The 16069-nt window shown below is 57.5% G+C and overlaps 5 protein-coding genes across 5 annotated transcripts; 3 read left to right on the top strand and 2 right to left on the bottom strand.

The window, feature by feature from the left end:
• Positions 1-59: 59 nt before the first annotated feature.
• Positions 60-2817, bottom strand: BKCO1_17000130 (pre-rrna processing protein; the record flags this gene model as incomplete). The annotated part of the gene is made up of 3 exons (XM_020271594.1): positions 60-1562; positions 1763-2539; positions 2590-2817. The coding sequence occupies 3 exons, from the start codon at positions 2815-2817 to the stop codon at positions 60-62; spliced, it is 2508 nt and encodes an 835-aa protein (XP_020131743.1).
• A 381-nt stretch (positions 2818-3198) lies between these two features.
• On the top strand, positions 3199-3810 carry BKCO1_17000129 (dynein light chain; the record flags this gene model as incomplete). The annotated part of the gene is made up of 7 exons (XM_020271592.1): positions 3199-3235; positions 3293-3315; positions 3371-3404; positions 3457-3491; positions 3548-3574; positions 3626-3695; positions 3746-3810. 7 exons carry the CDS (start codon positions 3199-3201, stop codon positions 3808-3810), a joined length of 291 nt encoding a protein of 96 aa, XP_020131645.1.
• Positions 3811-4444: 634 nt separating this feature from the next.
• On the top strand, positions 4445-6543 carry BKCO1_17000128 (clr5 domain; the record flags this gene model as incomplete). The annotated part of the gene is made up of 4 exons (XM_020271591.1): positions 4445-4557; positions 4648-4675; positions 4739-5026; positions 5080-6543. 4 exons carry the CDS (start codon positions 4445-4447, stop codon positions 6541-6543), a joined length of 1893 nt encoding a protein of 630 aa, XP_020131646.1.
• Positions 6544-7368: 825 nt separating this feature from the next.
• BKCO1_17000127 (nima-interacting protein) lies at positions 7369-10553 on the top strand (the record flags this gene model as incomplete). The annotated part of the gene is made up of 5 exons (XM_020271590.1): positions 7369-7635; positions 7720-7844; positions 7898-8193; positions 8252-9785; positions 9854-10553. The coding sequence occupies 5 exons, from the start codon at positions 7369-7371 to the stop codon at positions 10551-10553; spliced, it is 2922 nt and encodes a 973-aa protein (XP_020131759.1).
• Positions 10554-12277: 1724 nt separating this feature from the next.
• Positions 12278-16069, bottom strand: BKCO1_17000126 (notch2 protein; the record flags this gene model as incomplete). Its single annotated transcript, XM_020271589.1, has 1 exon — positions 12278-16069. The coding sequence occupies one exon, from the start codon at positions 16067-16069 to the stop codon at positions 12278-12280; it is 3792 nt and encodes a 1263-aa protein (XP_020131688.1).

The raw sequence follows: 16069 nt of genomic DNA, 5'->3' as shown, positions 1-16069 counted from the left end.
GGAAGCGGGCTAGGGACCGCGTAGGCAAAATCCTTGGGATTCCCGTCTCTTTTACCGTCTTAAGCTTCTTCGAGCTCATCAGTGCCTGCGACATTAAATTTCTTTCTTCCGGCGCCCGTGAGGTTTTGCAGGGCGACCTTGTTAACCTGCGTGCCAACTTTCTTCTGCATCTTGGCAATCTCCTCTTCAGCATCCTCCGGATCTTCAGAAGCGAAGTCCAGGACCAATTTGCGGCCAAGCAAGTGGGTACTGCGGAGCGCGTCCATGGCGTTCTCCGCCTCGCGAGGAGTCGTGAAATCGGCAAACGCGAAACCCCTCGCTGAGGCGTCGAATTTCTTAGGTACGCGCACCGAGCGGAGCTGTCCGTAGGCACCAAATAAAGCGCGTACGTCCTTCTTGGTCGCCTCGAATGGCAAGTTTTTGATGATGATTTTGGTCTGTCGGCCAGCTGCCTTCTTCGCCTTGTCCTCTTTACGCCGCTCCTCGGCCGCATCGAGACCTTTGTTGGACGCCTTAATCGCGAGCTTGTAACCATCGAGGTTGTAACCGTCCATTGCGGCGAGGGCAGCCTGGGCCTGCTCCTTGGTTCGAAACTCAAGAAAGCCAAAGCCCATGCTAAGAATCTGTCCTGGCTTCTTTGGATCTGTCTTCGTCTTGACCCGTGCAGACACGAACCCGTCGAGAGGCCGGAAGACCTCCGTAAGGCGCTGTGTCGTCGTCGAGAAATTGAGGTTCCGGACGTAGAGGGTGGACGAATCGACCTGATCGGGGGCGGCCTCTGCGGCAAGCAAGTCTGAAGCGGCGAGTCTAGCCTTGCCCTCGGGGCCGGAGGCAACAGCGGTAGGCACAGCCTGCGGTGTGAAACCCTCCTTAAACAGATCTTTTGGAGCCTTCTCGAGGAATAGAATAGAATCCTTGACTTTCCTGTAGGCAAGCGAGGCAAACGCAGCGCGGGCCTGAGGAGCCTGAGCAAACTCGACAATGGCGATGGTTCCGCTGGGAGGCATCAGAGAACGAGTGATGGTTCCATGCTCTTCAAACATCTTCCTCAGTTCGTCGGCCGTGGTACCGTAGGTGAAGTTCTTCACTAGGATGGCAGTATCCCCTCTAGCCTTCTTCTTGAAGGCGTCGAGGTCAACCCCATTCTGTGTGAAATACGCCTTGGTCTCCTGAATGATGTGCGTTTCCGCATGGGCTTGCTTGACAGCTGCATCGGAGGAAGTAGGATCAAGCACTTCGGACTTGCTGACCCCGAGACGATCGGCAACAGATGAGATGACAGCATCGGCATTCATGTACAGGGAGTTCCAGTTGAATGTCGAAGTGGCAGCCTGCGCCTTTTGCTGAATGCGCTTCTGCTGCTTGATCGGCAGTTTCGAGATGGCGAACTCGTCAAGCCTGTTCTCTCGCTTTGCAGTAGCAGGAATGATGTGGAGAAGACGACCTTGAAAGACTCTGCCGTCAAGCTCCTCATAAGCCCGGACAGCATTATCGGGATCCTCGAAGAGAATGTAGGCAAAGCCCTTGCCCTTGCCCGTCTTGGGATCGAGCGGGACATGCACCTGTTATGAGGCGTCAGCATCCGAATTGTGGAAGCGCTAATGGGAAATGAAGGGGTGAAGCCTCGTTTAAAGATCAGAAAATGAGAAGCATCTACTAAAATTTTCTCCCAGGGTCTCCTCAAATGCTTTGCATCGGTTGTCCCTATCTGGTGTTCATCACGAGAGGCATGTAGGATGAGAAAGGAATGTAGGAAACTAACCTCTTCCAGGGCGCCGAAAGAATTGCAGTGGCCCCGCAGATCATCCTCTGAAACATCAAAGGGCAAGTTTCGGAGAAACAGCCGCCCGGTCTGGCGGATGCCCTCGACGTCAGAGTTGACCTGGGTATCGGTGTTATCGGCAACTGCACCGCCACCTGAACTTTCCAGTTGGACATCATCGGCCGGTTCCAACTCCTTGTCGTCCGCTGCGGCTGGAACTTCTTTCCCAGAAGGCTTCGGACGATGTGTGAGCTCTTCCTCATCGTCGTCAACCACGTCCAACGTTCTGCTTGTCTTGGCACGCAGCCAGTCAAGGTCAGACACTGGCCCCGACCCAGCCTGCCCCTCTCCGTCATGATCGACTTGTTCGTCTCCAGACAAGCTCTCATTTGCAGGCAGAGCGGCTGGTGTGGTGACATCAGAAGTTTCAGCCACAACGGTCGACTCAGAGTGCTTGGGCTTTTTCTGAACCGTCTGATACTCGTCATCACTATCGGCCTCGGGCATATTGACCGGCTCGACGTGGGTGCTATCCTCTGCAGTCGCCGTTTGGTCGATGTGCATGTCGTTCGCCCACGTCTTGTTCTTGCTGGCAGGCTTCATGGCCTCGAGGAACTCTTTGAGCTTGGGATCCGCCGCGACAGAATCCTCGCCCCCTCTCTTGCGCTTGAGAGAGTTTTCGGCCTGCGACGCCGACTCCTCAGACGGCTTGTCCGCTACGGGCAATGCTGCGGTCGGAGCGCGCTTGCGATTTCTGGGCTCTGGCGCATCGTCGATCTGGGGAGCGGTTAGCAAAATCGTGCGCAGAGCCGAGAGGCATTTCTTACGGGCCGGGCTAACTCGACGCCTATTCTTGACATCCGGATGAACGTCTTGTTGAAGTACTTGACAGCCTTCTCGGCGGCCTCTGGGGTTTTGTAGCCGACATAGCCGATGCGGCGGTGCGCAAGCAGCTTTGCGTCGGTGACGGCGTCCTTCTGAGCGAAGTGCTTGCGGAAGTCGGCCTCGGCGAGGGTCGGGGGCAGGTTCCGCACGAAGATGCGTGAGGAGGCCATGGTGGCAGGCCGAGCGCGCTGAGGAGCGGGCGGCAGGCGAGTGTTATGTGTGCGCAGAGAGCGAGGTAAACAGTTGCACAGGTTCTGCGGAGCCCACAGGCTTTTTTTTTCGTCGGCGAGCGGTGGTTGGCTAGCGGCCGTGCGGCCCTAGCGCCGCAGCGGAAGCGCCGCCTCGGTCGCCAAGCATCGCCAGAGCCCGCCGCCCCCTGCGGCCACCGTCCCTTATGCCCTCACATGCCGGACAGCCCCATCCGGAGACCATCGCAATATTTGACCAATCAGCTCCACCCTCTCGCTCCATCTCTTTCCATAGCGCTGCTCCTCTCCCGTCCCTAATCGTTCCACCCTCCGCATCTGTTCCACCCAGAGTGCGTCATCGCCATGGCCAGCAACGAGAAGAACCCCGAGAAGCTGGAGGGTAAGCCGCCCCTTTTTGAACCTCATGCCGACCGCGCCCGCTGATGCATCCCCTTAGCCCAGGTCAAGTCCGCCGACATGGTGAGGTCGCCGCCTATTCTGGAGCCTCTCTCACTCGTGGCTAATCATCGCCCAGACCCTCGACATGCAAGAGCAGGCTATTGAAGTCGGCAAGTATTGTGTTCCTTGTGGCCGCATGCGATGTTACTGACTCGCATGTAGCAACCGAGGCCATGCAAAAGTTCAACATCGAGAAGGTAGGTCGTGAGCCCGCGTTGCCGGTGAGGACCGCTGCAAGCTCATCCAGGTCCAGGACATCGCCCAGTACATTAAGAAAGAGGTGAGACGCCACCTTCAGCTGATATGCCACACAGACGCTAACAAGACACAGTTCGACGACAAGCGAGGAGCCACCTGGCACTGCATCGTGGGCAGGAATTTCGGAAGCTTCGTTACGCATGGTAGGTCGAGAGCTGCGTTGCGTATCCTTCTGGGGCTGACCGCGTGCCAGAAACGAAGCACTTCATTTACTTCTATTTGGGGCACTGTGCGATTCTGCTCTTCAAGACGCAGTAGAACCCTCGGCTCTCGCAAGGAGTTTGGACTTGGAGGAAGCGTGATTCCCACCAACATGCATCTCCATTCCGCACGGGACTTTCACCCTGGCGCGCCTGGTAAATTAGCGACATGCATTGGCTTTGGTTCCTTCACTTCTCACGACCCTCTCCATTCGTAAATCTTCAATAGTTCGTAATGCAAGACTCAGTTAACGGCCCGTCGTCTTGGACCAGTAGTGCAATTTCGCTAGTAGAGCCCCTCTTAAGTCTGGTGCGACCTGACCTCTGGGGCGCAGACGGTTTCAATTCGCGCTGTCGTGTAAGGTTGATATCCGTCTTGCCTATGTTGATTGGCCGACACGGTAGTAAACAATAACCACTCCCACCACCGCGTACTGAGCAGCGAGTATCCGACGTCAAGAGACTCAACCTCAGCTCGTCTCCGGCTCCCAGGCCGCTTGTTAGCCTCCTGTCGTGGCTCGTTCGGGAAGCAAGGTGGTCGCCTGGGGGCACGTGATCAGCTAAATACCGCGCTAAGTGCTTAACACGAGAGGTAAGACGCGCCCGCCGAACATCAGGTCGCGCCAACGCACCAACAGCGCACTTTACCCTCTCGCCCAACCACGATCCCCACCCCGCGACAGCCCGCCAAGATGGTTTACGACTGGGAGGGGAAGGAGCCCGAGTGCTATCGGATGTACGTCGAGGAGAAGAGGTCACTCGACGAGGTCATGGATTTCTGGAAAGTAAGGAATTTCACACCAAGGTATGTCGTCGAACTCGCGCCGCCTCCACAGCCCACCGTACTCTACGGACGCCGACTCAAACGCGACGCGCGAGTACTGACTGCCGATAGCAAACGCGCGTTTCAGACCCAGTTCAAGGTTCGTCGCTTTGATCGTCCACGATGCCTACGTGTGGCGAGCAACTGCTCATAGACATGATAGCGATGGGATTTCCCAAGCAAGCAGAATCCGGCTCACAAGAATCCCGAGCTCGTCGCGCGCGTCAAAGAGCTCTGGGAGACGAACACGACCCAGAGGGACATGCTGCAGATTCTCAACGACGAGGGCTTCGATCTCAAGGAGCGTGAGCTCATGCGTGTTCGAGCAAAGAACAGATGGCTGCTGCGAGTACCCAATGGAATGAAAGGAGAAACGGCCACGGCAGCTAGAGCACAGACCGCCGATACGTATCCCGAGGCCTTTGTGAAGGAACTACAGCAAGCGATTGCCGTATGTGCAGCTCGTGGCTCAAGTATACCGCATGCTGACCATAAGCAACACAGGACGATGGTGAGATGCCCGCTGCAGCAACTCCACAGACGCCTGGCCAATCACTGGAAGAACCGTCTGCAGACCCCGATCCCGAAACTCTGCGCAAGAGAAAGGAACGCATGGAAAAGCTACAGCAAGAGAGCGATGAGCGCTGGCGGGCCAGGAAACGTCGGCGTAGAATGCGTGGCTGGGCAGGATTACCTGCTGACCCTGCAGGACCACCGCGTTTTCCTTCCGAGACCACTATTGACGAGAGCAAGGCCTATTTGAGCTTGGACAACGAGCTGTATCGCCAGCTACGCGACCAGTTCCAGACCATTTGCGAAGAAGAGGGTGTAGTAAAGAAAACCATCGCCGGGCCAGACAAGTGGCAGCAAGTCAAGGATCGCTTAATCGCCGAGAACGACCATCTCCGAACGCAGTTCGTTGATGAGCAGGGTGACAAGCCCGACCAGAAGTCCCTCTCGCTAGATGTCATTTGCACCGATGTTACCAAGCGAATGCGCACGATGGAACGCAGGATGACGATTGCAGACGCGAAAAACATCATAGGCGTCAATCCGGAAGAGAGCAGACTCATTCGGCGACAATTCTATGAGATGCTCAAATCCAGCCATGTCAACAGCAAACTGGAGACAGGACCTGAACACTGGCAAGAGCTCAAAGACAAGTGGATAACAGGCTCGCCCGTTCTGCAGCGCATGTTTACGCAGGACAATCAGAGTCCCCAGCACCCGAAAAGGCTCAAAGCGCTGGAAGTGCTCTGCCGCGATGTCATGAAGCGACTGCGAGACGACGAGACAAAGCGTGATCCTTCACGGAAGAAGCACCTGGCCAACGCCGGACCGGGCCCCGGACCAGCTCCACCGCGCGTCGCGCAGACGCCTGCTCGCACGCAGAGGTCCCAAAGCGCCCAAGACAGTCCGACAAAGACGCCAACGGCATATGCTCCGACCACGCCCACACCAGCCACGTCGGCAGCGCCCGGAGTGAACAGTGCTGGTGGTGGTGATCTCCAGATCGACCCGTCGCTCTTGCTGGCGGCCAACGACCTCGCAGGCCAACACCAAGACAGTGGGGTGTATCATAACCAAACGATGCATCAGCAGCAGCAAGGCTACAGTGGAGTGGGTCATTCTGGGCAGCAACAACAGGCACGGGAGTACAACTACACGCCGGCGTACGCAGACCAGGCACCAACGCCGATACCCGTGTACTTCAGACTGCATCCGCACTCGCAGATTCAATCGGACCCGCGGATCTGGCTGGGGGCGCTGACATCAGGCACAATGGAGGAGCTGCGAGCACTGGCCACGAGGGTGCATCCAGGGTCGAGTGCGGTGCGGATCGAGGGAGTGGTCAAAGGCCAGGACTTCAGGGAGGTGAACTACCCAATTGATGATAACGAGGAGCTGGGAGGGTATCTGGCACACATGTCGGCAGGGAAGGTTACGTTCGCGGTGCAGCTGGCGTGAGGTACGGAGGTACATCCAAGCCAGGTCGTCTCATCACGACGCAGCTGTGCAGGGGTGGTTCGCGCAGTGGAGACTGCGGGCAAGCGCGTCACTGCAGCTGTTTCAAAGTGGGCGCGTTGTCGCTCGTCGGACCAATGATGGTCCCGGGAGACCAAATTTAGAACGCACAATGACATGCAATGGAAACCAGTGGCCACCAACGACGCGGGCAGGCGTGTCGTAAATAAGACGTGCCCTCGGCTGCCGAACTTCCGTCACCGGTGTGGCGCGGCGCATGTGCAAAATGGAGTGAAGCTGAGGTGGGCGCAGGCGGCTGACTCGTGTCTGGCAGCATCCCTGCCAGAACGCGTCGCGCTAGCTGTGTGACTACTGCAACGCGGGGCATGACGGAGGGAGAGCACCCTCATCAAGGGTCCAACAGGCACAGAACCTTAGCAGGCGGGAAGCTAGCCAGGCACAGAGACAGCGCCGCGAGCGCGTCTCGTTCGCGCGCGCGAGGGCCGTGTCTGGCGAGCAGGCGCAGTTTGACAAGACAAGCCGTGGCCATTACGTCGTGCCAAGAATGCCAAGACGAATCGGCGTTGGCGAGTGGGAAGCTTGCTGGCCAGGCTCAGTGTCGCAGCGCCGTCGATCCGGGCCTGTTGTGCGTGCCCCTCCTTCGAGCTTGGGCGGGTTACCACGACAGCGCCTGACAAGTTTTCCACAAGCTTGCCCTCTTCCTCAACCTCCCCCCTCCGCCTTGCTCACTGTGTCTTGCATTACCCCCCAACACCTGCTACACACCCTATCTACTACCATTGCATTGACGCACTCTCTGCGCCCACCATGCCGACCCTTCGGCTCTCCCCTCTCTTCCTCCTCTCCTGCCTGGTGCTGCTGGTCTGCCTGGCACGTCCCGCCCATGCCTTCGGCGCTGGCAACATCGCCTCGACCGCCAAAATCGAGGGCCAGAACTGGCGCCATGGCGACATCGAGGACACCCTGCTTGCCCTTCTGATGGGCCGTGCCGGCAACGGCAAGAAGTTCACCAAGATGGACGTCAAGCGCGTCTACTTTGGCAATTGGCTCCGTGATTACTCCCAGGCCGTCGATGTAAGTCTCCTCACCCAAGCACAGCTCTAGGCTCGAGCAGTGGCGTTTTGAGGATGGAACCCCGCTGACGTGGCTCCCCCACAGGTCGGTGCTCTCAAGATGGTCAGCTCCGAGGCCATCAGGCTTCTGCTTTGGATCCTCGGCTTCATGACCTTCGGATACGGTACTGGCGAGTTTGAAGTCACCGCGGAGCGTCTTGGCTGCTACCGGTACGTTCAGGCCCATTTCCCGCACTTTGTCACCATGCTGACCCGTAGCATAGCCCCGAAGAGCACATTGACAACCCCAAGGACTACGCGGACAACTTGGATGCCCGCGAATACGACCAGCGTCTCCGTGGTCCGGTCGACGAAAGCGTCGAGCTCGCCATTGACGAGCGCACCGGCCTGAAAAACTACATTGCCAACGAAGATGCGGGCATCGAGACCTCCGCCGGTCTCGTCCGCCAGCTCTTCAGCCGCTCGATCAAGCTCGCCCGCCGCTACAACGAGAATGGAAACAAGGACGACTTGTACGAGGCCCTGAGGCTTCTCGGTACTGGCTGCCATTGTCTTGAGGGTGAGTGACTCGCAGCTTTTCACACTGTTTGGGTTTGCTTTACTGACTCGGCTTCCAGATTACTCTGCTCACTCCAACTTCACCGAACTCTGCCTTCGTACTCTTGGCGAGAGCGATGTCTTCCCCCACGTTGGCCGCAACGCCAAGGTCCAGGTCGAGGGTGTCGACCGCCCGATCTACCCTATCGTTACCGGTACTTTCGGTGGTGTTGATTTCTTGCACTCTGTCATGGGCGAGGTCAACGACAAGGCTACCCAGTCTGAGATCCAGGAGCTTGAGGGCACCATCAGCGACGCTCAGCAGAACACCGAGGCCAAGAGCATGGTCAAGGATCTCCTCAGCAAGCTTCCGGACGGTATGTTCGGTGGCAAGGATGAGGCCGGCAAGGCTGATGAGCTCGAGGCCAACGCCACTGCTGGACAGATGGAGAACATGGAGATCACGCCCAAGGAGCCCGAGGCTTTCGTTGAGCAGGCTGAGCAGATCCGCCGCCAGATCTTGCCCATCATGGAGTTCCACGACGAGATCATGCAGTCTGTTTCCGCGGCCATTGACAACCTCCCTATTCTGCCCGACCTTATCGAGGAGTTCACGAGCCAGATCAACATCTTCGTCTTCTCTCTTATCGCTCCCTTCATCCTTCCCCTGCTCAAGCAGGTCAAGTCTGAGCTTCAGACCGGCTCTTCTGAGGTCATTCAGTCCTCTGTTGACAAGCAGCACATTGTCTTCAACGATGATGAGTGCACCGATCCCACCCACTCTATGTTGTCCAAGGACCACTTCAGCAACCTCCTGAACGAGCCTGCTGGCAAGATTGCTTCTCAGGTCCTGAAGTGGGTCGTTCCCCAGATTGTCGAGTGCTGGGATGATGAGAACGTCGACGTCGACCGCACCCTTGACCGCATCGTCGCCGGTGTCTTCCACCACCCCGCTCAGCGCGAGCAAGGTCGCGACGGCGCCAGCGATGGCCGTCAGCTGATGTTCCGCGTTGTCCAGGAGTGGTGGGAGGGGAAGAGCGACCGCGAGAAGGAGGACCTCCGTGAGAAGCTGTCCCGCGACGGTGTTGAGAACGGACGCAATCACAAGGAGGGAGTCCACGACTCGGGCCACGGCTGTGGCAAGCCGCTTGGCATGGCCAAGGTTGGCGGCGCCAGCGGTGGTGGTAGCTCCGGCGGCCAGCAGAACAAGGTGGCCAGCAACATCGGCTCGGGCGTCAGCGAAGCTGTTGGCGGCGGCGTCCTTGGAGGCATGTTGGGAGGCCTCGTTGGCAACACCATCAGCAACGTGATGGAAAACGAGAAGAAGAGCGAGGTGGTTGAAGACTCTTACCACAAGTCTGGTTCTGGGTCTGGCTACGGCGGTGGATCTTACAACGAGAGCTCCAGCCGCCGCCGTGGCAGTGGTGACAAGTCTGAGTACCGTCGCACCGAGTACGACGACGGCAGCGGCTCCCGTGAGGAGTACTCACGCCACGGAACCCAGGGCGGCTCCAGCTACGACTACCAGGCTAGCTCCGAGCAGCGTAGCTATGGTTCTGGAGGCTACCAGACACGCACTGAGGAGAGCAGCTACGAGTATTCGTCTGAGTCGAGGTAAGCACCATCCCTTTCTTTTTTTTTCCTTCCCTATGTCGTTCCTCGCGCCGACAGCATGCATGTAGGCACAAGGGCCGTCGCTCGGACGATGAGGGCTCGGACGATGATGAGAAGCGCCGCAAGAAGGAGAAGAAGCGCCGCGAGAAGGAGGAGAAGAAGCGTCGCAAGCAGGAGCGCGGCGATTACGGTTCCGATGACAACGATGATTCTGACGATGGCAAAAAACACAGGCGCCGTTCCGGCTCTCGAGAGCGTCGCGGTTCCGGCGAGCGTCGTCGTTCTGGCGAGCGTCGTGGTTCCGGCGAGCGTCGTGGTTCCGGCGAGCGTCGCCGTTCCGGCTCTCGTGAGCGTTACGGCGGTGGAAGCAGCGGCTATGGCCAGGAGAGCAGTGGCTACGGCGGCAGCTCCGGCTATGGTGGCAATGAGCGCTCCGAGTACAGCTCTGGAGGCGGCTATGGCGGCAGCTCCGGTGGCTATGGCGGCAGCTCCGGTGGCTACGGTGGCGGCTCCGGCGGCGGTTACGGCGGCCGGTCTGAGTACAGCTCGGGCGGCGGCGGCGGCGGTTATGGCGGCGATGGCTACGGCGAACGCCCTCCTCCCCGTGAGGAATTCGGCGGCGGTGGCTACGGTGGCGGCGGCCGCGACCGCATGCCCGGCGGTTTCGAAGAAGAGGGAGACGAGTACGGTCGTCGTCGTGAGGGCGGCGGCGGCTACGGCCAGGGCGGTGGCTACGGTGGTGGCGGGTATGGCGGCAGCGGATACTAAACGTCCTCCCGTCCTCTTGTCCTCCCTATTTTACCCATCCTCCTCCTTTCTTTACGAAATTGCGTTTGGAAAGACATCAGTCGTGTCGATGAGCACGCTTGAGATTGGGTAGCTAGGCAGAGAGTAGCCAGTTAGTTTACGAGTGAAATGACGAAGAATGATTGGTACGGATGGACGGGTGTCTGTGAATGAAGTTTGTGGATGGATCACGATGTCAGAAGCAGAGAGGGTAGGAAGGACGTGTTGTGGATGTTGAGGATGTTTTTGCTGGTGCGTGATTAATGTGGGCGCGCCGGTCAACAAGGTACACACATACTCACTATTCCGACGGCCGGCCATCATGGTGCTCATTCGCTCAGCACCTACCTCCCTACCTACCTGCCCACCTACCTGCCCACCTACCTGCCCACCTACCTGCCCACCTACCTGCCCACCTACCTGCCCACCTACCTGCCCACCTACCTGCCCACCTACCTGCCTGCCTACCATCACAGCCCAAATTCAAAAAAAAAAAACAAAAACAACCTTGTCGCAACGAACCTCAGGCAACCTAACTCCGGTTGCGATGACGAGCCGGGTGTAAGTAGCCAGTCACACGAAACCACAGCAGAATGAATGCAGAAGCACGTTTTTTTTTTTTTTTTTTCAAAATTCCCATGTTTATACTGTGTAGCTACCCCGAGAGAAGAAGCAGAGAGAAAGTAAAAAAAGACCAGACCACGACAAACCCCCTCCCCTCGAGACCGATCAGTAGTCCGGGCGAACCCCTCAATCAAGAAGAGCAATTGCCCGTTTGCTGAAGAACCAAAAAAGGGAAGGAAGTCTCGCTGGTCTCGTCTTCCATTTGATCCGGGGGAACCACCACCCCTTCTTTTTTTCCCTACGTAGGCTATCAGAGCCTGGTCTGATTTCGCAAAATGCTTGTATTTCCGGCAAGCAAACTGGAATTGCTCCAGTGCCATCCTTGTCTCATGATCATGGATCGACAAGGACCCAATACTCTGAGACCAAGGCGCTTCACTGGTGGCAGACGAGAGAAGTGAAAGGATCCGATCAGCAAGTGTAGCAAGCGGGAAACCTGTCCCGTGTCTGGTGTGTCGTTATGCCCATCGATACCTTCCCCCCATCCTCTGCCCATTAAATTCGTTCTGATGAAAGAAAATGCAGATTATTGTCCGTTTCCGTGATCGCAAGAAAAAACCCGTCCGTGCTATGCAATGTAACGCAGAATGAGAGAGAATGGACTGCAAGGAATTGTGTATTAGACGAAAGCCTTCATCATCCGGGATGCTGGCGCTTGATGGGGAAATGAGCAGAGTGCCGTTCGTGCCATCGAAGAACATGCAAGAAAAAGGAAAAAAGCTCTCAAATGCCTCCGGACTCGCTTCAAGAGATCAAACGTAGAAAAGAGCTGGAGGAGAAGAGTCGTGATCAGCTATCAGGCGAGTATGCACCCATCGAGAAGTGTTGCTGATCAAAGCACTGACCGGCAGTGAGCCGTGTTCTCAATCTCTCCAGAAGATAACGACCAAAGCTCCAGAGATGCCTCAAGCCCAAGGTGTGGCCGTTCAAACGTGACGTCGTAAAGTGTGTGGTGGTGACACTCATCAAGGTCCTCTTCAACCCTGATAGAAACTGGCTTGAGCGAGAGAAAGTTCAGACTGATCGTTGCCAATTGCCGCGACTTTAGTGCCAATATCGTAGCGAGGATGACTTGGCCTGGATTAAAAGACGTGGCCAAGCCACAGGGCCAGAATCAAGACCAGCACAATGACTTCTGCAACGAAGGCGACCATGGCAGACTTCTTCTGGAACTGGGAGACGTGAAGTATCTCGCGGCCGCTCATCTGGAACATCAAGCCGTCAAACGCTCCCAGGAACAGGAGCATGGCGGTTGGAGGAAACCAAGCACACATTGCGAAGATTATCCACGAGAGGCGTTCCTTTTTCTTGACTTTGTCAGTCATATCAGACGAGCATGGCCTTGGTAGCTGCAGCAAATGAGGTGAATGACGGTGAAGAGGCTCCGCCGTCCGGCCGGAGCCAGGGCGAACCACTGTGCCAGGTTCAGAAGGGTTGCAACTGAATGTAGTGCTATCCTGGCAGCGAAGCGTCAACGGGAAAGGGGAAGTCATCCCAGCAACTGACGCCCGCGACATGGGCATGCCATTGACACGCGGGGTACTGTTCATTGAAGAGCCGACTGATGTAGACTTCATCTTACGGTAGCGCTCGGCACGGCTTGATGAGGCAGCGCGGAGATCCTCAATCTCCTTACCATAGCTGAGTGGCGGTGCCCTACTGGATGAGCTACTGACGATGCTCCCTCTAGCAAGAGGCGATGGCCTGTAAGACGAAGGGGTTTGGAAAGGGTTGTTTTGGCCTGTATTGGCCATAAGACTCCCGCTTGGGCTGCACCTCGCGGTGTTATTGGACCTGCCCAGAAGACTCTGCCGTGCAGGAGTGGACATTCCTGGAGGAGAGCTGGTGAGGATTTCCTGGTAAGCTCTGTTGTTGGTTGAAGGGGTGGAGCCGACAGTACTACTGCCAGCAAAGCGCATGCCAGTACCCATTGGCGTACCAGTCAGATTGGCTTCGGGACCAACAAGCGTAAATTTGTCGAACGAGTTGACGCGACTGCTCCCATTTGCCACACAACTAGAGGGACCCAGCCCGTGAGAAACGGTTTTATGAGCCAAAGGGGACATTTCATGCTCCTCGACGATTTCATCGTTTGGCCCGAAGGCAAGGAGGTTCTTGACCTGGGTTGCGGAAAGCTCAAAGGGACGCGAGTTTGCCGAGTTCGAAGTGCTCACGGTAGAACGCCGAACGTCCCTCGCAGCACGGCTTTGTCGAAGGAACGACAGCTGGCTATCCCGAGGGAAGCGTGGAATGTCTATCATGTCAGAGGGCGACGTCATGACTGGGCTACTGGTTTCCACCTCTGCCAGCTTGTTGCGCCGCCACGGGTTGGTGTTGGTCCTCTTCAGAGAGGAAGAGTCCGGAGTGGGAAGCGCCGGTTCAGTCGAGTTCCGACGGGTGCGATCTCCAGCAGTCGTCGTTTGGGCCAGGGTCTCCCAATCGCCATCCGAGCCCTCGGTAGCCAGAGTTGCCGGCGATTCGTTGCGTGGGCCAGGAGACACTGAACGCATCCAGATTGCTGGAATATCACTGCCAGTGCTCTTGCGCTCAGCATTACTGACTGTCGCTTGTCTACGAAGACTGGGCTCGGGCTGTATAGGCGCAGCGTTCTCTTTCTCCGGCATCTGGAAGGTCATGCCGCCGACGCTCACATCGGATTCCATGCTCGCGTTCGTCTCAGAGCTGGGTAGGTCGTTCTGAGTGTGGTCTCGATACTTCTCGAGCTCTGGTGTTCCCCTCTGGCTGTCACACCGCTCCATGAGCTCTTGCAAAGGCGATTGAGGCAGCTTATCGCCCTGAGAGAGACGGCTAGCCTCAGTGATCGCAGACATCCGATTCATCGCATCAGTATTACCAGAAATGCCCAGTAGCTTCCTTGTGTCGCCGTAAGACGAGGCCCGATTGGAAAAGTCGTCTGATACATGGGTGTAAACCCGATGAGCCTCTCCGAGCTCCCCAGAAGCAAGAGGAGGCGGAGAGTTCGGTGGCTTTCCCGGCAAAGGGCGCATCATGGCAAGTGCCCTTGGGAACACGCCATCCTGAGGGGTAACAGGGCTTGTCACAGGGCTCTCCGGATCGCCGCTGCTGCGCACCTCGTCGAGGCCGAAGTCGAATTTACTTAGTCCCGAAACGCGGTCGACGTGGGGGCTTGAGGGAACCATGCTGCGGAGACTGGGGACCCTGATCGTATCATCGTCATCGTCTTCGTCATCCGTTAACAGCTGGTTGGTGGATTTGGTCGCGTCAAACGTGTCTTGACCGCCGTACTGGTCGTATATATTGCCCAGTGTATTGTCAATGTTCTTTGACAGCGTGCAGGCGCCGCGACTCTCTACTGAGGGATGGCGGGATAGGTTCGTGTATACCGAGTGACGGGGCGTGTCTTCGAACTTGTACAAGATCTCGCCGCTGTAGTCCGTGATCTGGTTCTTGACACCGAACGGAGCACTCAAGCGATTGTTGATTGGCCCAAAGTACAAGGAGTTCGAGTCAAACTCGGTATCGGGGTATACGGATGCCTGGTCGTATTGCGGACCGGCCGAGTCCGAGAGGGTTTCCCACGTGTCACCAGAAGGACGCGTAGCATCCGCCCTAGCCTGACCAGGCGCTATCGTCGCAGATGAGCCGGAAGCATCCGTCGTCGGGGTATGGTAAGCGACCGAAGTTGAGCTGTAAGCTAAACCCTTGAGCCCTTCGTCCACCTGCATGGGCTTGCTCTCCTTTCTACGAAACACGGTACGTGCACGATCGATGATTGAAGCTCGTCGATCGGGTTTGGCGCTCAAATGAGCGGCAGGCGTTGCTGAAGACAAGATAGCGTCGGCGTGATCATGGACTGGTCGCTCGGCTTGTTGCGAAGGTTGAGGGTTGGTCTTTGCGATTGAGGCATGCGCGGACCTAAAGTCGTTGAAAAGAGGCCGCGGCATCTGCTTCGCAACGCCATCGTCCGTGACAGACCCAGGCGGCATGTCGGCTGGCAATAGCTGGTCCAGCGACGTCCTGTGAAAGTAGTCATTGGGTTCATCCTGATCTGCGGGGGTTTCCAAATTCGAAAGGTAAAGAGAGTTGTGGGGGTTAACAACATCGAAAGACGTGCCTCTGAAGTGAAGAAGGGCTGGAGTAGCCGGGGGAGTGTCAAGCAGTGAGGGCGTGGGCGCAGGATGCGAGTCTCGTGGCCAAAGGTTCAGCGGAGTGGGGCTTTGGGTGGCGAGCCGAGGGTGTGGTGGCTCGGGAAACTGAAAGTTTGAGAGGGTGAAGGTGGAGGTACTGGCAAGACCTGCAGTTGAAAGCAGATCGAGGCTGGATGGCTCGGTTGGAATAGGCGAAGTGGCGAAGGGTCGGCGGATCTCGACGTCTTTCGGTCGCGGCAGTCTCTTGCGTGAGCCCAGGCCAAAGTCGCGTGGAAGAGCGGGCGCGTGTGACGGGTTGACGGGCGGAAGATCTGCAGACGACGCGTTGAGGCGGGCAATGTCGCGTAGGCCCAGCGACGGGCGCTGCTGCAGAGCTGGAAGCGAGCGGAAGGAGGACACGCGCAGGGAGTTAAACGAAGAGTCGGGCTCGCGGCGGGTCGGCTCCGAGTGTGAGGTTGACGGCGGAGTCGGAGGCAGCCGCGGAGGGTTGGGCTGGTGAAGAAGTGGCTCACGCTCGCTGGCGTTCAAGCGGGTGGCGGCCGCCTTCCTCTTCAGCCGGCGGCCTTCGGGTGGCTCGGGGGTTCTTGGCGAGCTTCTCTGCTTGCGATACTCGTGCAGCGAGAGAGAGTGGACGGGGGTGTAGGAGCGCACAGAGGAGGCGGAGTGCAGTGACGGTGGTGGAGAGTGGCGGGGGGTGACGGGAGTCGCGACGCGTTCGTGGGGCGTCGCCGAAAAGGTCGACAT

Source organism: Diplodia corticola, assembly GCF_001883845.1.
Source record: "Diplodia corticola strain CBS 112549 chromosome Unknown scaffold17, whole genome shotgun sequence".
Lineage (NCBI taxonomy): Eukaryota > Fungi > Ascomycota > Dothideomycetes > Botryosphaeriales > Botryosphaeriaceae > Diplodia > Diplodia corticola.
This window is presented reverse-complemented; position numbering and strand designations above follow the sequence as displayed.